Below are 25,041 nucleotides of genomic sequence, written 5' to 3'. Positions count from 1 at the left end.
CAATGAGTTTTCTCATCAAGTAGCCAGTCCTCAATTTATAAATTAAGTTCTTTTCCTAAAATTATTTTCAAGTAAATGACATGGATCTCTAAAAACATTTTTCACTGAATCCTTGCCGTAAATGATGACTTTGTTCCTGGGCTGGCCCACAAAGAATAAGACAAGAAAGACATATCTAGATGGAAGTTGGTTTTCTCTGAACAGTTGAACAGAGGCAGGGAAGCAAGAGAGAAGGCTAAACTAAATCAGTCTAATGAAAGTAAAGTGAAAGAAAGTGAAAGTGAAGTCGCTCAGTCGTGTCCCAACTCTTTGCGACCCCGTGGACTGTAGCCTACCAGGCTCCTCTCTCCATGGGATTCTCCAGGCAAGAATAGTGGAGTGGGTTACCATTTCCTTCTCCAAGGCATCTTCCCAACCCAGGGATCGAACCCGAGTCTCCCACATTATAGGCGGACACTTTAACCTCTGAGCCAAGAGCAAGTCACCGCATGGTGAAAAGGCCATAGGGATCTGAGAGCTTGCTGTTTCTTCCCAGTCCAACACTGCTGAGAGAGGTTGACTATGGGTGATGTGATAAGTGACTGGAAAGGAAAGAGATTCTCTGGTAACTGAGCAGAGTGACAGTTGTGTTGGAATAGAATAGGATTAGGTTGCTGATCCTGGGCTAAGGTACCTAGAAATAAGGAATCTGATGAAAACACGTCCCCAGCTATATTTACTTGACATACTTAGATGTGTCTAGTAAGAAAGAAATGCTGGTATAAAAAAGTCAGTCTATACACCTACACTAAAGGCTTCATTGATACACTTATGATCACTGGCACATGTATTGCTACTAATGCCTTATCACTGTTTTTAAAAATACAAGAAGTGAAACAAAACAGTATTCTCAAGTCTTTAACACTAATTGACTTCAAAGATAGTAATTCTGATACAAATCAAATCCACATTGAGGTATCACCTCACTTTGGTCAGAATGTCTATCAACAAAAAGTCTACAAATAATAAATGCTGGAGAGGATGTGGAGAAAAAGATCCCTTGTATACTGTTGTTGGAAATGTAAGTTGGTGTAGTACAGCTACTATGGAAAACAGCATGAAGTTTCCCTAAAAAAACTAAAAATAGAGAAAGAATACTGAAGTGGGTAACCATTCCCTTCTCCATGGGATCTTCTCGACCCAGGGATCAAATCTAGGTCTCCTGCATTGCAGGCAGATTCTTTACTGCCTGAACCACCTGGGAAGCCCCAGAGCTACCATATGATGAAGCAGTTCCACTCCTAGGTACATATCTGGAAAACCGAACACATTATTTGAAAAGATATGTACACCCAGTGTTCATAGCACTATTCATAATAGCCAAGGCATGAAAACAACCCAGGTGCTCATCAACAAATGGTTGGCTTAAGTTGATGTGTATACACACACACACTGTATATAGACACACAAATACACACACACAATGGAATGGTATTGAGCCATAAAAAAAGAATGAAATATTGCCATTTGCAGCAGTGTGAATGACCTAGAGAATATTATGCTTAGTGTAACAAGTCAGACAAAGACAAGCACTGTATGATATCACTTACATGTGGAATCTAAAAAATAATACAAATGAACATATATACAAAATAGAAACAGTCTCACAGACATAGAAAACAAACTTACGGTCACCAAAAAGAAAAGGAAGAGGGAGGCGAGGAGGAACAAATGAGGAAAATGGGATTAACAAATACAAACTGCTATATATAAAATTGGCTTCCCTGATAGCTCAGTTGGTAAAGAATCTGCCTACAGTGCAGGAGACCCTGGTTTGATTCCTAGGTCGGGAAGATCCTCTGGAGAAGGCTTAGGCTACCCACTCCAGTATTCTTGGGCTTCCCTTATGGCTCAGCTGGTAAAGAACCCGCCTACAATGTAAAAGACCTGGGTTCTATCCCTAGATTGGGAAAATCCCCTGAAGAAGGGAAATGCTACCCACTCCAGTGTTCTGGCCTGGAGAATTCCATGGACTGTATAGTCCATGGGGTCGCCAAGAGTCAGACATGACTGAGTGACTTTCACTTCCATTCATAAAATAGGAAGGATTTGTTATCCAATTGTATAACGCAAAGACTTATACCCAATATCTTGTATTAACCTATAATGGAATATAATCTCCAAAAAAAATGAATCTCTGTGTTGTATACCTGAAACTAACACAATATTGTAAACAACCATGCTTCAGTTTTCAAATTAATTTTTTAAAATAGTAATTCTTTGTCTTGTCACATGGTTACTTTAATTTTAGGCTTTAAATGATACAGGACTCAGATATAAACCAGAATAGAAAATGTAAGAGGAGGTAAACACACATACAATAAGATAGTTAAGTAGCTTCTCCTACATTCACAGTCTGTTTCTCTTGGGAGCTTTTTTAAAAAATCCATTATTTTTTTTTTTAATTCCATTATTTTTATTCTCAGAGTATTCCAAGAGTGGCTGCCCTTGGGGTAGAATGTGTCAGCTCTTTGGCTGTGGATTTCTGGTTACAGACACACCTATTACAAGCTGGAATTTTGTGGCATCTGCTTGGTTATCTGTTTAATTATGACTACACCCTGGAAGAGAGTGGTATTCAGAAAAGTGAAGAAACAAACCAGCAGGTAATGTGAACATTACTTTAACACTGAATTTGAACCCAAACTGTAGATTACTGCAAAAGCAAAGCCCTAGCTATCCAGAGCCCTCAAGGCATAAACCATTTTTCAAGATTATTGTTCTTTAAGCCCCAAATCTTTTTATTGTAACCACTTATCCCAGAAGTTTTCAAGACCATGGAATTTGCAATAGCATATACTGGGCATAACTTAATCTTGATTACTGAGAATCACCTTTATGATTGCAGAATTATGGTTGTATATCACAGGGAAGTGATAACAGTGCTGTTGAGGCTTATTTGCCTAAACACCTGAGAACTTACCTGATTGTTTTTTTACAGATTTTTTTTTTAACTTACAGGTATTTTTTCTGTCACTCCTTTCTTATTCATTATTCATATTGTGAATACGTGCCTCTAGTGATCAGATCTACTTAATCATCTCTTGTTCCCCATCCTATCCCCCAGGGTGCTTCTTCCAGTTATCAACAAGTTACTATATTGGATATCGATGACTACATAGATCCTGATTGTCTTTCATATAAATAGAAGAATAAGTTGTAATGCATGAACTTTTTTTTAATCATTTTTTTATTTTAAATTCTTTATTTTTTAATTGAAGGATAATTGCTTTACAGAATTTTGTTATTTTCTGTCAAACATCAGCATGAATCAGCCATAGGTATACATACGTCCCCTCCCTCTTGAACCTCTCTCCTATCTCCCTCCCCACCCTACCCCCTAGGTTGGTATAGAGCTCTTGTTTGAGTTGCCTGAGACATACAGCAAATTCCCATTAGCTATCTATTTTACATATGGTAATGTAAGTTTCCATGTTACTCTCTCCATACATCTCACCCTCTCCTGCCCTCTTTCAGTGTCTGTAAGTCTGTTCTTTATGTCTGTTTCTTCACTACTGCCCTGCAAATAAATTCTTTGGTACGATCTTTTAAAATTCCTTATATTTGCGTTAGTATATGGTATTTATCTTTCTCTTTCTGACTTACTTCACTCTGTATAATAGGCTATAGGTTCATCTACCTCATTAGAACTGACTCAAATGTATTCCTTTTTATGGCTGAGTAATATTCCATTGTGTATATGTACATAACTTCTTTATCCATTTATCTGTCGATGGACATCTAGGTTGCTTCCATGCTCTAGCTATTGTAAATAGTGCTGCAATGAACATGGGGGTACATGTGTCTTTTGCAGTTTTGGTTTCCTCAGGGTATATGCCTAGGAGTGGGATTGCTGAGTCATATGGTGGTTTTATTCCTAGTTTTTTAAGGAATCTCCATACCATCTTCCATAGTGGCTGTATCAATTTACATTCCTTCCAACAGCACAAGAGCATTCCCTTTTCTCCACACCTTCTCTAGCTGATGATGACCTTTCTGACCAATGTGAGGTGATATCTCATTGTAGTTTTGATTTGCACTTCTCTAATGATGAGCAGTGTTGAGCATCTTTTCATGTATTTGTTAGCCATCTGTATGTCTTCTTTGGAGAAATTTCTGTTTAGGTCTTTTCTCCTGCTTTTTGATTGGGTTGTTTTTTTTCAGGCCTTGAGTTATACGAGCTGCTTCTATATTTTGGAAATTAATCCTTTGTCCGTTGTTTAATTTGCTATTATTTTCTCCCATTCTGAGCCCTGTGTTTTCACCTTGTTTATAGTTTCCTTTGCTGTGCAAAAGCTTTTAAGTTTAATCAGGTCCCACTTGTTTGTTTTTGTTTTTATTTCTCTAGGACAGGGCTTATAGAGGATCTTGCTTTGATTTACATCAGTGTTGTGGCTATGTTTTCCTCTAAGAGTTTTATAGTTTCTGGTCTTACATTTAGGTCTTTAATCCATTTGAGTTTATCTTTGTGTACGGTATTAGGAAAGTGTTCTAATTTCATTTTTTTACATGCAGCTGTCCAGTTTTCCCAGAACCAATTATTGAAGAGGCTATCTTTCCCCTGTGTATATTCTAGACTCCTTTGTCAAAAATAAGGTACCCATATGTATGTGGGTTTATTTCTGGGCTTTCTTTCTTGTTCCATTGGTCTATATTTCTGTTTTTGTGCCAGTGTCATACTTTTTTGACGACTCTGGCTTTGTAGAATAGTCTGAAGTCAGGAAGGTTGATTCCTTCAGCTCCGTTCTTCCTTCTCAAGACTGCTTTGGCTGTTCGGGGTCTTTTGTGTTTCCATATGAATTGTGAGATCTTTTTTGTTCTAGTTCTATGAAAAATGCCATTGGTAATTTGATAGGGATCGCATTGAATCTGTAGATTGTGTTTGGTAGTATAAGTCATTTTCACAATGTTGATTCCTCCACCCTAGTAACATAGAATATCTCTCCATCTGTTTATGTCATCTTTGATTTCTTTCATCAGTGTCTTATAGTTTTCTGTATGCAGTTTTTTTGTCTCCTTAGCTAGTTGTATTCCTAAATATTTTATTCTTTTAGTTGCAATCATGAATGGGGTTGATTCCTTAATTTCTCTTTCTGATTTTTCATTGTTAGTATATAGGAATGCAAGTGATTTCTGTGTATTGATTTTCTGTCCTGTGACTTTGCTAAATTCACTGATTAGCTCTAGTAATTTTCTGATAGTATCTTTAAGGTTTTCTGTGTACAGTATCATGTCATCTGCAAACAGTGAGAGCTTTACTTTTCTTTTCCAATCTGGATTCCTTTTATTTCTTTTTCTTCTCTGATTTCTGTAGCTAGGACTTCCAAAGCTATGTTAAATCCTAGGGGTAAGAGTGGACACCCTTGTCTTATTCCTGATCTTAGGGAGAATCGTTGCAGTTTTTCACCATTGCAAATAATGTTTGTTGTGGGCTTATCATATATGGCCTTTACTATGTTGAGGTAGGTTCCTTTTGTGCCCATTTTTTGAAGAGTTTCAATCATAAAAGCATGCTGAATTTTGTCAAAGGCTTTTTCCACATCTATTGAAATTATCATATGTTTATCTTTCAGTTGGTTTATATGGTGTATCACATTGATTGATTTGCCTATATTGAAGATTCCTTCCATCCCTGGAATAAACTCAACTTTATCATGGTGTGTTAGGTTTTTAATATGTTGTTGAAATCTGTTTGCTAGAATTTTGTTGAGGATTTTAACATCTATGTTTATCAGTGATACTGGCCTGTAGCTTTCTTTTTTGTGTGTTGTCTTTGTCTGGTTTTGGTATCAGGGTGTTGGTGGCCTCATAGAATGGGTTTGGAAGTGTTTCTTCCTCTGCAACTTTTTGAAGAACTTTTAGAAGGATAGGCATTAGCTCTTCTCTAAATGTTTGATAGAATTCACTTGTGAAGCCATCTGATCCTGGGCTTTTGTTTTTTGGGAGATTATTGATCAGTTTTTATTTCATTGCTTATAATTGGGTTTTTCATAATTTCTATTTCTTCCTGGTTCTGTCTTAGAATATTGAACTTTTCTAAGAATCTGTCCATTTCTTGCAGTTTATCCATTTTATTGCCATATAGTTGTTCATAATAGTCTTATAATCCTTTAAATGTCTGCACTGTCTGTTGTAACCTCTCCTTTTTCATTTCTAATTTTGTTGATTTGACTCTTCTCTTTTTTTCTTGAGTCTGGCTAAAGGTTTGTCAATTTTGTTTATCTTCTCAAAGAACCATCTTTTAGTTTTATTAATCTTTACTCTTGTTTCTTTCATTTCTTTTTCATTTATTTCTGCTCTGATCTCTATGATTTCTTTCCTTCTGCTAATTTTGGGGTTTTTTAAATTCTTTTTCCAGTTGTTTTAGATATAAAGTTAGGTTGTCTGATTTTTTTCTTGTTCCTTGAGGTAGGATTTTATTGCTATAAACGTCCCTCTTAGAGCTGCTTTTGCTGCATCCCATAGATTTTGAGTTGTGTTTTCCTTGTCATTTGTTTTTAGGAATTTTTTGATTTGCCTTTTGATTTCTTCAGTAGCCAGTTTGTTATTTAGAAATGTATTGTTTAATCTCCATATGTTTGTGTTTTTTACATTTTTTTTCTTGTAATTGATGTCTCGTCTCATAGCATTGTGGTCAGAGAAGATGCTTGACACAATTTTAATTTTCTTAAATTTACTGAGGTTAGATTTATGACCCAAGATGTGGTGTATCCTGGAGAATGGAATGTTCCATGTGCACTTGAGAAGGAGGTGTATTCTTCTGTATTTGGATGGAATGTCCTGAAGATACCAATGAGATCCATCTTGTCTAATGTGTCATTTAAGACTTGTGTTTCCTTATTCATTTTCTGTTTTCATGATCTGTCCATTGGTGTAAGTGGGGTGTTAAAGTCGTCTCCTATTATTATGTTACTGTCAATTTCTCCTTTTATGTCTGTTAGTGTTTGTTTTATGTGCTGAGGTGCTCCTATGTTGGTTGTATAGATGTTTGCAATTGTTATGTCTTCCTCTTGTACTGATTCCTTGATCATTAGGTAGTGTTCTTATCTCTTGTAATATTCTTTATTTTAAGGTCTACTTAGTCTAATATGAGGATTGCTACTCCAGCTTTCTTTTGGTTTACATTGGCATGGAATATATTTTTCCACCCTCTCAGTTTCAGTCATTATATGTATCTTTAGATCTGAAGTGGATTTCTTCTAGACAGCATATATATGGGTCTTGTTTTTGTATCCATTCAGCTGTCTGTGTCTTTTGGTTGCAGCATTTAATCCATTTATTTTTAAGATAATTATTGATATATATGATCCTATAGCCATTTTCTTGGAGAAGGCAATGGCACCCCACTCCAGTACTCTTGCCTGGAAAATCCCACGGACGGAGGAGGAGCCTGGTAGGCTACAGTCCGTGGGGTCGCTAAGAGTCGAACACGACTGAGTGACTTCCCTTTCACTTTTCACTTCATGTATTGGAGAAGGAAATGGCAACCCACTCCAGTGTTCTTGCCTGAAGAATCCCAGGGACGGCAGAGCCTGGTGGGCTGCCGTCTATGGGGTCGCACAGAGTTGGACACGACTGAAGCGACTTAGCAGCAGCAGCCATTTTCTTAATTGTTTGGGTTTTTTGTTTGTTTGTTTGTTTTAGATCTTTTTCTTCTTTTGTATTTCCTAACTATATAAGTCCCTTTAACATTTGTTTTCAAGCTGGTTTGGTGGTACTGAATTCTCTTGACTTTTACTTTTCATGAACTCTTGACATTAGTGTTGGGGACTTCAGTACCTTTTTTGTTTCTTTTTCTTTGCCTTCTCTTCCTTAATATGTTCCATGCTGTTTTGATTCCATAAATGTACTATTGCCTGGTAAGAGATCTATTTTAATAAATGTGTTAATTTTTTTGCAACAGGAAGTAGCCAACAGCCTTGCCAAACTGAGTGTCCGAGCTCTAAGTCGCCTTGGAGGTTATCTGCCTGAAGAACAAGCAACACCAGAAAATCCAACCATAAGGAAAAGTTTAGCTGGCATGCTGACCCCCTATGTTGCTAGAAAACTTGCTGTGATTAGTGCTTCTGAGGTATGTGCTTCAGAGCTAGCCTGGGTTTTGATAAATATTGCAAGATCCTTTACATAATAGAGGAATATAACAATGTTGATTGCTCTCAGAAACCTAAAAATTGAAAATGCTCACACGCTTGTTCTCTCAACTAAGAAATTTGGTTATTGTGTCTCGGTGCTGATGATAGCAGCTCTGTATGTCTGGGGATAATAACTCCCTTTTTTCCTCCAAGCACAAAGCTCAGAAAATGTAAAGTGTAAAAACTTCTTATTAAAACACTTTGGGAATTCCCTGATGGTCCAGTTGTTAGGATTTGGATTCAAGTCAAGGGCCTGGATTCAGTCCCTGGTTGAGGAAATAAGATCCTGCAAGCCATGAGACACGCACCCCCACTCTCTGTCCCCACAAAAAAACATTTAAAGGAGAGTTAAGTGTGTATGGGTACACTTAAATTGAGTAGAGTGACACAAAGGGAAAGCACTCTAGATGGCTAAGCAGGCATAAGCTTATGTCTGCAGAACTACTTAATGCAGCCTTGAATCAGGGTTTGGCTGAGAAAACTGGAGCTGAATCTCTGCCCATAAATTCTACTTCCCTTTTTAGGAGTATGCTTCATAAAGACTTAGATTTTGTTTTCAAATAAAAAGTCGTGTGGTATTCTTTTTAAGCTTATATTTACTGTTTATAAAATGCTTTAATAAAATATCGTGTGTGATTTTCACCAAAGCAGAGCAAATATTAAGAATGAGATGTGAAAACAGACTCAAATTTGAATTCCAGTTTCACCACTTAAATGTTGTGAGACCTGGAATAAATAATTTGATCTTTCTCAGAGAAGTCTTGATTTTTTTCAGCTGCAGTATGGTAAACATTATATTTTCAAACTTGTTAAAATTATTCAAGCCCATTGTACTTAAGGTTCCTGTTACAGAGCTTGGTGAGTCATAGACAATTTAAATGAATGATAACTTCAGTATTTTTCCTAAATATTATAAAACAGTAACATTCTGTCTTCTAGATTTTGAAGATGCTTAACAGTAACACAGAGAGCCCCTATTTGATATGGAACAATTCTACAAGAGCAGAACTACTTGAATTTCTTGAATCTCAACAGGAAAGCATGATTAAAAAAGTAAGTTAATAATTTCTTGCATCCTCCCACCTTCCAGTGGAGAAGGTAGTAAGTCATGAAAAAATCAAGACAGAGAGTAGAATGGGAGATAAGGAGTTGGCCTGGATAATACATAACTAGACAGTTGAATCTTGATGGTTTAGAAGACATTTATGTTTGTGAGTTTGGACTTCATTAAAGAGTAACCATCACTGAGTGTCCTGGATTATGCAAAATTTGGCTTACCACTCATTTCATGAGAGTCACTCAGAGCTCTTCATTGATAGAAGTTTTGAGAATTGCAGAGCTAGGAAGAACCAGTCTCAGATTTCTACATATCATCTGTTTTTTTACCAGAAGAGAGAGAATATCATTCTTTCTTTGTTTAGCCCTTTACAGTTTATTCCTGCTTCCCTCCTAGCTCAGTTGGTAAAGAATCTGCCTGCAGTACAGGAGACCCAGGTTCGAGTCCTGTGTCGGGAAGATCCCCTGGAGAGGGAAATGGTGATGCACTCCAGTATTCTTGCCTGGAGAATCCCATGGACAGAGGAGCATTCACTTTTCTTTACAATTTATTGTACACTTTTACATATTATTTCAGTCCAACCTAAATTTTATGTAATTTCAATCTTCTTGGGGCTATTTTTTTCCCAGTTCCTTTCCTGTTTTCCTATCTTTTTCTTTGTCCTTAAATAGAAATCAACTGATATATTACCTTACTTTTTTAATTCAGAGACCCTGTTTTCCTGCACTTTATCACTTAATGTTTTACTTTTTAAAACCAGTTCAGACATGTTCATCTCTTAATTCTATCACCCTATATCTGACCAGGCCCAATGTCTGCTGAGAGGAGAGCCACGTGTCATACTCGCATAAACACTAGGTCTAAGATACTCCGTTGGCTGACCTCAGTGATCTTTTGAAATTTTAAAATGAGTTTCAATTTTTGTCTAAAAAATAATATAACTCTCTGCCTATAAATAACATAACTCTCTTAGGGGCTTCCCTGATGGCTTAGCAGGTAAAGAATCTGCCTGCAATACAGGAGATACACGTTTGATCCCTGGGTTAGAATAATCCCCTGGAGAAGGAAATGGCAGCCCATTCCAGTATTTTTGCCTGAAAAAATCCCATGGACAGAAGAGCCTGGCGGGTTACACTACAAAGGGTCACCAAGAGTCGGACATGACTAAGTGACTAACACACGTTCACGCACGCATACCTTTTCCAGAGTCCATTTTACTAATTATAAATGTTAAAATTGCATTAAGTGCTGTGATGTGTATCCCACCACATTCTTCTCCTATGGAAAAATGAATGGATCTTTGAAGTTACTTTTCTGATAAGTTATTAAACTGAATATGGATAGATTTATAAACTACACACTAATGATTCTGATTTATATCTAACAATTAGTTTTCTTTTTTTTAAAGGGTGACTGTGACAAAACTTATGGATCAGAATTTGTCTACAGTGATCATGCCAAAGAACTTATCGTAGGGGAGATTTTTGTTAGGGTCTATAATGAAGTCCCTACTTTCCCACTTGAGGTAAGCTCTCTACTTGTGATTTTGTCTGTAACTTTTGATCATTTGTTATTAAAAGCTACTGGTTTACTCACACTGTATATATTGAAATAATATCTGTTTTTTGCCAAATATTTTATACTAACTTGGGTATGTGATAGGGTGACCATTGATAACTTACGAGACTTTTTGTTTTGAATGTTGGGGAATTTAATGGATTCATGAATAAGAATTTATTCCTTTCCCAGCTATTTCTTATATTTTATGCATAATGCTACTCCACTGTATCCTGTATATATGCCTGCAGCTCTGCAGTCTCTTGTGGAACTGGAAGGCCTTTTACATACTCACTCTATCATGTTAAATATCAGACCACCATTCAGTAGTCTATCTCTGGCCAGTTTTTAAAATTAAGAAAATAGAAGGGGAGAGCAAAGAGAATTTTTAGAAGATGACTGGGTCACATCAGGTCATTTCTTGTGATGACCCCTAATCAATTCCAGAAGCAAATAATCTTTTCTTTCCTTAGTTCTTGGGCATCACATAGGAAAGTTTTGTTATAGTTTTTTTGGAGGGGGTGATAAAGATATGGTGGTTGATTGGTTTGTAAGGAAGAAAGAAGTGAGGCTTTGTTTTAGAGTTTGCTCTTGGAAAAAGGAATTTACTAAACTGTGATGTATGTTATTTATCACAGAATAATATATAAAAATAGCTGCTAAGAAGAATGAGTTTAGTGATTTGTGAAGTCTCTTTGAAACCTTCTTTTTGAATTTATAATCTAATATATATAATTTTTAAATGAAAAATGCAACCAATTTATAGAAGTTACATATCATACTATCAATTATCTCGGTAAAGTAGGGGCATACTCTTATTTCAGAGTTGTTATATTATATTACCAATGGGAGTAAATCAGATTTCTGATGGATTTGGGCCAACAGTGATAAACACTTTCTAATGCTGTTAAGTTTTATCCCTTTTCTCCTCAGTTCTCATTTAATGCGTAGGTATTTTCTTGTGTCTGTGTAATTTAATCACTTCCATGACTTGAAATGTTTTATTGTTGCTTTTTCTGTGAAGTCTTTGTTATAGGTTATTTATAAGGACACACATGTTTTTAAATATTTTTCTATTTGATTTAGGTTCCAAAAGCATTTGCTGCAAGTCTCTTGGATTATATAGGCTCCCAGGCCCAGTACCTCCACACCTTCATGGCCATCACTCATGCTGCAAAAGTGGAGTCAGAGCAACATGGAGACCGCTTGCCAAGAGTTGAAATGGCTTTGGAGGCTCTGAGAAATGTTATAAAATATAATCCAGGTATGTGATTGTACCCTTGACAAATAAGATCCTTAAAATAGAAGAGCCCTAAAAATACCAGTTCTCAATTTTACCAGGAAAACTCTAGGAAAATTATGCTTGGTTATTGACCCCATAATATTTTTACCTCTAAATAATAGGCTGGAAAGAGAGGTCAGTCATCATGCTTAGAATTCATATCTCTAAGAGCAGATGAGTTTCAATAAGTTGAAAAGGCAGAATAACTTGATAGTGCAAAACATCACATTGATGACATAAATTGACATACAAGGTGTAAGTGCTTATGTTAGAGTTATTGATGAGGTTATCTAATTTTTCCACCACTGTCCTTACAATGAAAGTTTTTGTGCTTGATAATTGAGTTCTGACAAAACATGGTCCACTGGAGAAGGGAATGGCAAACCACTTCAGTATTCCTGGCTGGAGAATTCCATGAACGCTATGAAAAGGTAAAAAGATGTGACACTTAAAGATGAACTCCCCAGGATAGTAGGTGTCCAGTATGCTACTGGGGAAGAGCAGAGAAATAGATCCAGAAAGAATGAAAAGAATGAGCCAAAGTGAAAACAGCACCCATTTTTGGATATGTCTGGTGATGAAAGTAAAGTCCAATGCAGTAAATAACAATATTACTTAGAAACCTGGAATGTTAGGTCCATGAATCAAGGTTAATTGGAAGTGGTCAAACAGGGAATGGCAAGAGTGAACATCAACATTTTAAGAATCAGTGAACTAAAATGGAGCAGAATGGGTGAATGTAATTTAGATGATGATTATATCTACTACTGTGAGCAAGAATCCCTTAGAAGAAATGGAGTTGCCCTCATAGTCAACAAGAGAGTCCAAAATGCAGTATTGGGGTGCAGTCTCAAAAACAACAGAAAGATCTCTGTTCATTTCCAAGGCAAACTGTTCAGTATCATAGTAATTCAAGTCTGTGCCCCAGTCACTAATGCTGAAAAAGCTGAACTTGAACGTTTCTCTGAAGACCTCCAAGACCTTCTAGAACACCCAAAAAAGATGTCCTTTTCATCACAGGGGAATGGAATGCAAAAGTTGGAAGTCAAGGGTTACCTGGAGTAACAGGCAAGTTTGTTTGGCTTTGGAGGAGAAAACGAAGCAGGGCAAATTCTAACAGAGTTTTGTGAAGAGAACACACCGTTTGTAGCAAACACACTCTTCCAACAACTCAAGAGATAACTCTACTCATGGACATCACCAGATGGTCAATACCAAAATCAGATTGAGTATATTCTTTGCAGCCAAAGATGGTGAAGCTCTCTGCAGTCAGCAAAAACATGACCAGGAGCTGACTGTTGCTCAGATCTTGAACTCTTTATTGCCAAATTTAGACTTAAATTGAAGAAAGTAAGGAAGACCGCTAGGCCATTCAGTGTGACCTAAATCAAATCCCTTACAATTATATCCAGTGGTGACAAATCCATTCATGGGATTAGATCTGATAGACAGAGTGCGTGAAGAACTATGGATGGAGGTTTGTGACATTGTACAGGAGGCGGTGAAGAAAACCATCCCCAAGGAAAAGAAAAGCAAGAAGGCAAAATGGTTGTCTGAGGAGGCCTGACAAATAGCTGAGAAAAGAAGAGACGCTAAAGGCAAAGGAGAAAAGGAAAGATACAAGCATCTGAATGCAGAGTTCCATAGAATATCAGGGAGAGATAAGAAAGCCTTCCTCAGCAATCAATGCAAAGAAATAGAGGAAAACAATAGAATGGGAAAGACTAGAGATCTCTTCAAGAAAATTAGAGATACCAAGGGAACATTTCATGCAAAGATGGGCACAGTAAGGACAGAAGCAGAAGATATTAAGAAGAGGTGGCAAGAATACACAGAAGAACTATACAAAAAAAGATCTTAATGGCCCAGATAACCATAATGATGTGATCACTCACTTAGAGCCAGACATCCTGGAGTGCAAGGTCAAGTGGGTGTTAGGAAGCATCACTACAAAGCTAGTGGAGGTGATGGAATTCCAGCTATTTCAAATCCTAAATGATGATGCTGTTAAAATGCTGCATGCACTCAATATGTTAACAAATTTGGAAAACTCAGCAGTGGCCACAGAAGTGGAAAAGGTCAGATTTCATTCCAGTATAAAAGAAAGGCAATGCCAAAGAATGTTCAAACTACCACACAGTTGCACTCATCTCACATGCTAGTAAAGTTACACTCAAAATTCTCCAAGTGAGGCTTGACAGTACATGAACCGAGAATTTCCAGATGTTCAAGCTGGATTTAGAAAAGGCAGAGGAACCAGAAATCAAATTGCCAACATCCATTGGATCATAGAAAAAGAAAGGGAATTCCAAAACAACATCTACTTCTGCTTTATTGACTATGCCAAAGCCTTTGACTGTGTGGATCACAACAAACTGTGGAAAATTCTTAAAGAGATGGGAATACCATACCAACTTACCTGCCTCCTGAGGAACCTGTATTCAAGTCAAGAAGCAACAGTTAGAACTGGACATGAAACAATAGATTGGTTCCAAATTGGGAAAGAAGTACGTCAAGGCTGTATATTGTCACCCTGCTTTTTTAACTTATATGCAGAGTACATCATATGAAATGCTAGGCTGGATAAAGTAGAAACTGTAATCAAGATTGCAGGGAGAAATATGAATAACATCAGATACGCAGATGACACCACCATTATGGCAGAAAGCAAAAATGAACTAAAGAGCCTCTTGACGAAAGAGTAAGCTTGAAGAGGAGAGTGAAAAAAACTGGCTTAACATTAAAAAAACAAAGGTCATGGCTTGCAGTTCCATCACTTCATGGCAAATAGGTGGGGAAACGATGGAAACAGTGACAGACTATTTTCTTGGGCTCCACAATCACTGCAGATGGTGTCTGCAGCCATGAAATTAAAAGATGCTTGCTTCTTGGAAGAAAAGCTATGACCAACCTAAACAGCATATTAAAAAGCAGAGACATTACTTTACTGACTAAGGTCCATCTAGTCAAAGCTATGGTTTTTTCCAGTAGTCATGTATGGATATGAAAGTTAGACCAAAAGAAAGCTGGTCGCCAGAGAATTGATGTTTTGAACTGTGGTGGTGGATAAATTCTTGACAGTCCGGAGATCAAACCGGTCGATCCTGAGGGAAATCAGTATTGTATATTCATTGAAAGCACTGATGCTGAAACTGAAGCTCCACTATTTTGTCCACTTGATATGAAGAACTGACTCATTAGAAAAGACCCTGATGGGAAAGATTGAAGTTAGGAGGAAAAGGGGACAACAGAGGATGAGACGGTTTGATGGCGTCACTGACTCAATGGACAGGAGTTTGAGCAATCTCCGGGAGTTGGTGATGGACAGGGAAGCCTGGTGTGCTGCAGTCCATGAGGTCGCAAAGAGGTGGACACAACTGAGCAACTGAACTGAATTGATAGAATATATTGATAAAATACCGAACATAAAACCTGAGTATGAAATATGAAACATATGTATTAACTATAGAATATAAAATAGAGTTATATAGAATATAAAATATAAATATGGAATATAAAATTACATTCAATATTCAGTTTCTTATCTGAAGACCTCAAAACTTTTTATTAACACTTAATATTATCTTTCTTGTACTTCTTTGCTCTTGCCAGTATGTATTACAGTACTATTATAATTTACAGTTGTATTGCCAACAAATTATTCAAATAAAATAACCAACAATAATTAAATGCTGTCTAAGAAAATTTCATTCCCATGGTATACATGTTTTTAAAGGCAGTATTATAAAATCTGAAGAAAACTTCATATTTTGATTTTGGCATATTAGGTACAAAGAAATTGCTGCAAATCTGGGAATTGATTTGGAACTTGTCTGTAATGTAGTTTTCAAGTGACAGAGTTCTAACTCAGTCCTACTTAAAAGCCAAATGATGTCACACTGTCTCCAGATGTAATTAGGCTGACAAGGTTAGCTCTTGAGGTCTACAGGTAAAGCTTAAAAGTACCACCATACACTTTTAATTTTTGAATTGTATTTGATAAATTTCTTGTTTTTAGCCTGTTGGTTAGTTAGGCGTTGGGATGGAAATGAAGAGAAAACAAACCAGATAAACTTTAATACTGTTTAACTTCTTAAGATTTACTACTCCTTAGTGATACTGTACTCACTTAATGTCAACAATTGCTGAGAAAAGTTTACCACAGACTCGACAGTAAACAAAATATATCTGTTTCCTGAAGATTGATAGAACATTGCTTGGAAATAAAAGAAAAGCATTTTATTTTTCTTTCTAGGCTCTGAAAGTGAATGCATTGGTCATTTTAAGTTAATATTTTCTCTTCTTCGAGTCCATGGAGCTGGTCAAGTGCAGCAGTTGGCTTTAGAGGTAAAAGAATTTTGTTCTAAAGCATGCTGTCTTTCCTGCAACATACTGTACATGGTTTGAACCTTCATTAATCATCATCTAAAGTTGAATGGAAATTTGTATGTAGTTTTTTTTTTTTTTTTTTTTTCATTTTGCCTATTAAGGCAAGTGAATGTCTTTAAAACTTGAATTATATGCCCATTTTGAAGAGCAAATATTGTAGTGTTCAAGGTGCTTCCCTCTGTGGTCATCATCTGTCATGCATTAGAACTTGGGATGCATTTCTGTAGTGTCATGTGGGATGAGTTAAGTAATGGACTTTAATTGGGATGCTTGGAAGCCACAGATGAAAAAAAAAGGGAGCAGAACTTTCCAAGATCTCTGTTTTTCCACAGAGAGACATGTTGAGACCAAGCTACACACTGTGAGTTTGGTTCCATCTCCCTCAGTTGCTCTCCCTTCTTATGGGTCTGGTACAAAAGCATCCTTTCCAGCTACCCAGAACCTGTGGGTCTTAGAGGTCCAAGAGTGGTTGGAGGGCCCTCCTTTAGGAAAATGAAATCGTTGGTCCTGTAGGAAGCTGTTTGTATGGAGCCTTTTCCTCTGGAAGAAGCAGGAAGACCTTGGTCACAGGGTACTCTTTATCTAGGCAACCCAGAGTAAACACCCAGGATCTTTTTTCATGTGATCCTGCTTATTGTAACACACACAATTTATTATAAAGAACACCAAATTCAACCTGTCAGTAACAGTGAACTTTATGAATGATTAAGTGTTCTTAAATTGCATTTTGGTTTAAAAAATGTTTACTAAAATAATAAATGTTAAATTGGTTAACAGCTTAACAAGCATAGTCTTTTCTTTGAAAAGCATTCTTCTCCACTTAATGCCTTCAAGTACCTTGTAATTTTTAAAATAAGCATTATTGTATCTGTGATATTTTCCTTGCAGATGTTGACCACATGGTTCAAGTTGTGGCATTAATCTTTAGATATGTAAGTTAGACTTGAGCGGTCATCTTCTTTTGAAGAAAGCATGCCTATTTCTTTATAATAGAAAGATAGACCTAATATACTGTACTGGGCACCGGAGACATTTACTTTCTCCCTCTAAAAGGAAAAGTCCAAGTAGTGAAGATGATTATCTTGCTAATCACTTCCCACCCCAAACTCCAATTGGAAAATACGATAGTGTACACCATAATTCTGGAGCATGAACTGGTATAGGATTGAAGGCTTTTTATAAGCCTAAGGATTGTGAATTGGTGCTAAAATATTTGTTTAGATTGTTATATTTGATTGTTACCTTTAAGTTAATAGAAAACTGATATATACAAACCCACACACATACTAGCATTAACATTTTTTATTCACAAAAGAGCAAAGTAATGAAGCCAATTTTTAAGAATTAAATTCTTGCCTAAAAGTTAAATATTTTGTCCTCCAAGCATTTTTCTCATTTTGGTAATAAACTTAAAGTTTATTTAGGTCTGACTAATTTGCCTTAATTTGTCTAGGTTTGAAGTTATTTCCAGAACTCTTAATGTCCTATTGATTGATTTTCAGGTTGTGAATATAGTGACATCTAACCAAGATTGTGTCAACAATATTGCTGAATCAATGGTTTTGTCCAATTTATTGGCTCTTCTGCATTCTTTACCATCAAGTATGTATATTCACTGGAATTTTCAGAACCACAGCACAGTCAGCATAGAGAGGAGCAGTTACATAGATGATACAAAACCTCCAACATAGTGTTTTAAAATATTTTAAGTGGTATTCTTTGTATTAGATTTGTCTTCCTAGTTTATTTTTACAGACGTTAACTATTTTGTATTTCCATATCCAAACTTGGAAGAGATGATAGAGATCCAAAAGCAAATGAAAAATAATCTAGGATTTTCAATTTGCTAAGTATAAGCTACATATGAATGATTGAGAATTAACGGATACTCCATGTTTTAGTAAAAAAATACTCAATTAAACTTGTGTGGTAGAAAAAAATGCTTAATATAAAAATCACCTTATGTTCTACTTAAAGTTCAGTCCTGCATTATTTGTCTTTTACTGATTTGATGCTAATAGTAACTGTTAGCACCAGATGAGATCAGTTTTTAACAATATAGCAACCTGATTTCTTGAGTACAGCCTGCAATAATATAGACTCCTTACACACTGTAGTTATGTCTCACATAAGTGTGTAGTTGTGTTAGATCAACCTTGAGATTGCTTTTCAAAGACAGTTGTGATATAACTCCAACTTTGTCACTTCCCCATCAACATGCATTGCTCAGTCAGCTTTGCCAGCCCTTCAGAAGTCACATTAATCTTGACTTCACACCTGTCCACCTCCTTGAGAGCAGCAACCAGTCTCACTCATTTTCTGTCCCAGTACCTCGCACATGTTATATATTATGTTCAGTGAATTGAGTGGAGTTCAGTTATTATTGAATATTCTTGTTAGCTTTTAAATGGCAGCATTTAAAAGTTATTAGCAGATTATTATTTTTTTTTTTTTTGGTCATTCCTACAGCCTTAGTTGGTTTTTCTTTTTTATTAGTTTTTAACAGCTACAAACAATGCAAAATTAAACTGACTGAATGTTACAGAAGTCATGGTTTAAAAGTATATTCATACTGAATTTATATAGTGCAGTCATGGTTTTAATCTTACTGGTAAAACAGCTGATATTTAGATATCTTAGCCTACTCTGTTCTCATTTATATTTTAGACTAAATTATCTTTAACTGTTTGCTCAGGAACATTAAAAACATAAAATAATTGACTTCTTCTGTCCCCTCCAAAGTCTTGTTTTCCTTTGAACTTATGGTTAGAACAGTGACTGGTTTTCAGTGAAATATTGTTTCCTGTCTTAAAAGAAGTCTCATTTTAACAAAAGTCTCATTTTGAGTGTTTATTCTCCTGCCTATTAACTTAGTTCAGTCTGGCTACCATCCTTGGTTTTCATCTCGGCCTAATACCTGGCAGCCTTCACCCTCTTTGCCAACTCTTCACTCCTCTGGTCACCTGTCTCTTGTTGCCCCTTGACTTTGGAAGAGTAAAGTCCAGTTGCCCAGTCTACTTCAATGACAAGGAAGGGGTGAGAAGCGCACAGACTTTGTTCAGAAGGTTGCTATTGTGTTTTAGACTGGAACAGTGTCTTGCAACTGCTACTTCCTACTCATTTCTCTAAGATACTAGCACCACATAAAAATAATAGATCCCTGAATATAGTATCCTCAGGCTGTCAGGAGGTGAGATTTTGTTTGCAGAATGAGCAGTGAGGTAGGAGAACAGTATGGCATAGTGCTTATTAGTGTGGATTTTGGAGTCAGACCTCTGTAAACCTCTATATACCTCAGTGGTATAGTGAGTTATACCACTCACTAATTGTGAATTCATGGGCTACTCAAACTGGATCTCAGATTCCTCATAGCAAGACCACAATACCTGTCTAGCTGGTTGTTGTGAAGTTGAAAGTATGATGCCCTTTGTAAAGCACCTTGTTCAGTGCCTGGCACTGATGCCTAGTAAATGTAAGGTAGTGTGATGATTTGATTCTTGTAATGTGTTTTGTTCTGCAGGTCGTCAGCTTGTTCTGGAGACTCTCTATGCTTTGACATCAAGTACAAAAATTATCAAAGAAGCAATGGCAAGAGGTAGTGTATAGAGTGCTTTCTCATCTAGTCATACTTCGTAATAGTAGAGCTTATTTTGAGCTACTTTATATAGTCTGATAAACTAGAAGAATGCTTTGGAAGGCTTACAGTTTTTTTTTTAAAAGCAAACTGCATTGAGTTGAAATAAGGTTGAAAGTAAATTCTACTGACTAGAAAAGTCATATTTTTTTTTATTTAGCATATAAATGCTAATGCTTTTTTTCCTTCACAGGAGCTTTGATTTATTTACTAGATATGTTCTGCAATTCAACACATCCACAGGTTCGAGCCCAGACAGCAGAACTTTTTGCTAAAATGACAGCAGATAAACTAATAGGTCCAAAGGTGAGCACAAAATGGGTTCTTAGAAAGAAATTAATTATTAAAGCTCTGTTACTTTGGTAACTAATTTCATGAGGATTACCAAAGTCTGAACTAGTAAAGAAGTGACTTGATATGAAAGTTGAAAGATTAACATACCTGAATTATTCCTATATATTACTAGTTAGAGAAAAATTGTAATCAGGGAAGCCTGCGCTAGAATTGAGAAGTCTTAAGAGAGTGTTTGAATTATGGTGATGAAACTGTTCATCTCCCTTGAAGGAGCCAAAACATATTTTAAAAGTATGTTTTAAGTTGTGACAGAAGATAGATTAGGTTAGGTTAGATTTCACACTTCTAGAATTGGCTTGTGAGGGTGAGTATTACAGTGCCTTTGCTTCTCCTCTGTGCAGGGAGATCTCTCATTAACAATCTGGAGAAGACAAAATGATCTCTGGAACCGTGGTTCAGTTCATAGAGCAGAAACCCATTAGAATAATACTTCTAAGTAGAATTGCGTCCAGACACAGTTGTAATCAAAGTTTCCTTCTTCTGTTACTGAATCAGTTTCACATGAAGTAATGCTCACTGAAGCACTGTCTATGCCAGCCCAAATATGAAATAAAGGCTCCTGAGCACCCCCTTACAGAAAACAAGCTAGATTCAGTTGTGTTTTTTTCTTACCTGATCTCCTGATTTAGATATTGAGAATATGTCATAAGACCTGGAATAGTTTTACTTGGGGAATATGGCTAATAATCTGTCGTCAGTAGGGTTAATGGATAAGGAACATTACATTTGGGTGCCTGTAGCAAGGGCCCATAAAATCATGAATATTGATATTTAATACTGAGTTTTCTTAAAGCTAGAGTTGGGTAGCACATAACTATAATGTCTACTATTATATTTTAAATAATGTTTTAGATGTTTAAAATATGTACTATAATTAATTTTTGAGCTTTTTAGTAATTTTTTAACCTTTGAAATACATGAGGAACAAATTTTACCAAGGTGAATATATTTTTACTTAAATTTTCTATATAGGAAAAAATATAGAGTGTCAGCTCCTTAATTGAATGATTTGCAACAAGAGATGCTAGAACTGGGGTCAGTAAACTTCTTTTCCATTTTTATAACTTTATTCAGATATAATTGACATGCCATACAATTCATACACATAAAGTATACCATTCAATGTTTTGGGCAACAACAGTCAGTTTTAGAACATTTTCATCAAACCAGGAAAAATTCTAATTTAGCAGTCACTTCCCTATACTTACACCACATTTTGTTTTTCCATTTATTGATTGAAAATGGACATATGGATTATTTCTAGTTTTTGGCTATTCTGTATGATGCTGCTGTGAACACATGTGTACAAGTTTTTGTGTGGCTATGTATTTTATTTCTCTGAGAATAGAATATCTGGGTAATATGGTAACACTATTTTTAACCTTTCAAGGAATTATCAGACTATTTTTATTTTCCCCAGTGGCGGCACCATTTTACATACCACCACTGATACTGATATCCACCTCTTCTTTGACACTTACTATATAGAACTTCATTGAATATGGTCATCCTAGAGGAGAAGGCAATGGCACCCCACTCCAGTACTCTTGCCTGGAAAATCCCATGGACGGAGGAGCCTGGTAGGCTGCAGTCCATGGGGTCGCAAAGAGTTGGACACGACTGAGTGACTTCCCTTTCACTTTTCACTTTCATGCATTAGAGAAGGAAAATGGCAACCCACTCCGGTGTTCTTGCCTGCAGAATCCCAGGGATGGGGGAGCCTGGTGGGCTGCCGTCTATGGGGTCGCACAGAGTCGGATACTACTGAAGCGACTTAGCAGCAGCAGCAGCAGTGGGTGTGAAGTGTGCTGTATCAGGGTTTGCTTTGCATTTCCCTCGTGCCTAATGATGTTGAATATCTTTTCATGTGCTTATTGGCCATTTGTACATCTTTTTTAGAGAAATGTCTATTCTCATCCTTTGCTCATTTTTTAATTCAGTTGTCTTTTTACTGTTGAGTTATAATTGTCCTTTATGTATTTTGGATACCAGTCCCTTATCAGATATATGATTTATAAATATTTTCTCCCAATTGTGTGGATGTTTGTCCACTTTCTTGTTTTTTTTAATTTTGATGAAGTCCTATCTGTCTTTGTTGTTATAGCTTGTGCTTTTATTATATAAAAAGCCATTATCTAATCCAGAGTTACAAAAATCTATGCCTATGTTTTTTCCTAGGTGTTTTATAGTTTTCACTCTTGTGTTTACATTTTAGATCAATTTGACCAAGAGAAGTGACATACATCCTATTTTGTGGATGCTCTCTATCATGTAACTGACATTGTTTCCTTTGATTCATTGACTGCCAGGATGTTCAGGGCTAAGTTTATTGTATATTGCTTGCATTTATAAAGAGCTTTTGATATTTTCTTTATGTACTAATTCCTGTTAGTCTCATTCGTTCAAATAAGTTTTTGAGTATCAGCTTGTGCCAGGGAATGAAAATACAGGCACTGACAAGACAGACTGGGCCAGGAAAGGTTTCTATAAGATGAGATTTAACACAGACTTGAATCACACAAAGGAGATAAAACTATGTGAAGATCTAAGGGAAAATCTTGAATTCCCAACCCTCATTTTCCCTTTGCCCTTATGTCTCACACTGATTTTCAGTTTGTATGTGTGTGTTGGATGTTATTTTTTTAAGTTGCTTTTTAAATCCTTTTTGGGGAAAGGCACAGTAAAATGTAAAACATGGTACTAAAAACTACTTGTGTAACACAAAGCATGAGAAGAATTTGTGAGGGTGGGGGGGTGTTTGGGGAGAGGTGGAGGGACAGATCAGCTGAGGGCTTTCTGGGAAGAGGGGACAGCATCTGTAGGGCAGGGTCTGGTAGGTTGGTGTGCTCTGGGAGCTTCACACACTAGTGCTGCTGAATTTCTTAACGTTACTTAAATCTGAGGTGGAGATAGGAAATTAACCCAGGTAGGTAAGTAGTAGGAGGTCGTAGTGAGTCTTGTTACCTTTGCATGTGTGTGCGTGCTCAGTTGTGTCTGACTCTTTGTTGTCCCATGAACTATAGCCTGTCAGGCTCCTCTGTCCATGGGATTTTCCAGGCAAGAATACTGGAGTGGGTTGCCCTCCCCTTCTCCAGGAAATCGGATCTTCCCAACCCAGAGATTGAACCTGAGTCTTCTACATCTCCTGCATTGGCAGATGGATTCTTTACTACTGAGCCACCATAAACCAGGGTTTATCTGTTATCCAGGACTTTTGGATGATAGTTATGGCCCGTATCAGCCTTAACACACATTATAGCATCATTCTTAGAGAAATGTAAAGCAAACCAAATATTGAGATGTTTTCAATAGGTCTTTTTTCTTTCTCAAATTTCCTCGTCCAGGTTCGAATTACATTGATGAAATTTCTCCCAAGCGTTTTTATGGATGCCATGAGAGACAACCCTGAAGCTGCTGTCCATATTTTTGAAGGAACGCATGAAAATCCTGAGTTAATTTGGAATGATAGTTCCAGAGATAAAGTGTCCACGACAGTTAGAGAAATGATGCTCGAGTAAGTAAAGACACGCATTAACAACTTAGGACCTTCAGGTGGAGTCACCAGGGAGGCAGACATTTTCCACATCGTCTGTCACCTCTCCAAGACTTACTCTATAAGGGTTAATGAACGTGTGTCTTGTGACTAAAGTTTGATGTCCTGTCCTTCTTTTTTCCAAAGGCACTTTAAAAATCAGCAAGACAACCCTGACGTAAACTGGAAGGTAAAGTATACTTTTATTCAGAGGAAGGTATTTTACATTTTACTCTAAATTTATTGTTTTAAGTTCCTGCTGAGTGAGTATAAAGCCATCCTTTGCTTTGTTACTAAGATACTTAAATCTTCCCCTGGAAAACAAGGTGTTAAACATTAAAAAAAAAAGTAGGAATTTACACTTTTGGAATATCTTAATCAAAGGACTTTTTCTGAAAAGAGTAACTTAATCAAAGAAACTTTTATTGAAATTTATTAAGTGAAAATAAAACAAACAATTTTGACTTGATTGTATTAATGACCTTTTAAAGCTGGCTCAGATGGTAAAGCATCTGTCTACAATGTGAGAGACCTGGGTTTGAGACCTGGGTTTGATCCCTGGGTTGGGAAGATTCCCTAGCGAAGGAAATGGCAACCCACTCCAGTACTCTTGCTTGAAAATCCCATGGACAGAGGAGCTCGGTGCAGGCTACTATCCATGGGGTCGCAAACAGTTGGGCACGACTGAGCAACTTCACTTTTACTTTCATTGCATGAAGATTTCTTTAATAGGGTTTTTTTAATTTCGTTCTTGTTAATGTATTGGGCTAGGCAAAAAAAGTGTGGTGCCCAAACAGACTTTTTTGCCCAACCCAATACAACTAATGATTAGTAAATGACTTGACTATTCTTTCTCTATTTAAAGTTGCCTGAAGATTTTGCTGTGGTGTTTGGAGAAGCAGAAGGTGAACTTGCTGTTGGAGGAGTTTTCTTGAGAATCTTTATTGCACAACCAGCTTGGGTTCTAAGAAAGCCTAGAGAATTTCTTACTGCACTGCTAGAAAAGTTAACTGAGCTTCTGGAGAAGAACAGTCCTCATGTAAGCTTTAGTCATCAGCCAGACAT

General features: G+C 36.6%; 1 protein-coding gene across 3 annotated transcripts in view; it reads left to right on the top strand.

The window, feature by feature from the left end:
• DNAJC13 (DnaJ heat shock protein family (Hsp40) member C13) overlaps positions 1–25,041 on the top strand; it is a 151,555-nt gene that overhangs the window by 110,291 nt on the left and 16,223 nt on the right. For 2 of the 3 annotated variants that reach the window (XM_025291713.3, XR_003111073.3), the window contains exons 40-51: positions 2,466–2,645; positions 7,943–8,110; positions 9,111–9,224; positions 10,637–10,753; positions 11,872–12,049; positions 16,323–16,414; positions 17,959–18,058; positions 19,977–20,051; positions 20,284–20,396; positions 23,789–23,958; positions 24,124–24,166; positions 24,842–25,015. In XM_025291713.3, the coding sequence (XP_025147498.1) occupies positions 2,466–2,645; positions 7,943–8,110; positions 9,111–9,224; positions 10,637–10,753; positions 11,872–12,049; positions 16,323–16,414; positions 17,959–18,058; positions 19,977–20,051; positions 20,284–20,396; positions 23,789–23,958; positions 24,124–24,166; positions 24,842–25,015 (1,524 nt within the window). Of the gene's footprint in view, positions 1–2,465; positions 2,646–7,942; positions 8,111–9,110; positions 9,225–10,636; positions 10,754–11,871; positions 12,050–16,322; positions 16,415–17,958; positions 18,059–19,976; positions 20,052–20,283; positions 20,397–21,416; positions 21,480–23,788; positions 23,959–24,123; positions 24,167–24,841; positions 25,016–25,041 lie in introns of those variants that run through there. The other variant, XR_003111080.3, reaches the window with a different exon arrangement.

The sequence above is a fragment of the Bubalus bubalis genome, chromosome 1 (assembly GCF_019923935.1).
Source record: "Bubalus bubalis isolate 160015118507 breed Murrah chromosome 1, NDDB_SH_1, whole genome shotgun sequence".
Classification (NCBI taxonomy): domain Eukaryota; kingdom Metazoa; phylum Chordata; class Mammalia; order Artiodactyla; family Bovidae; genus Bubalus; species Bubalus bubalis.
The sequence above is the reverse complement of the archived record's forward strand: the minus strand, read 5'-3'. Positions and strand labels throughout refer to the sequence as shown.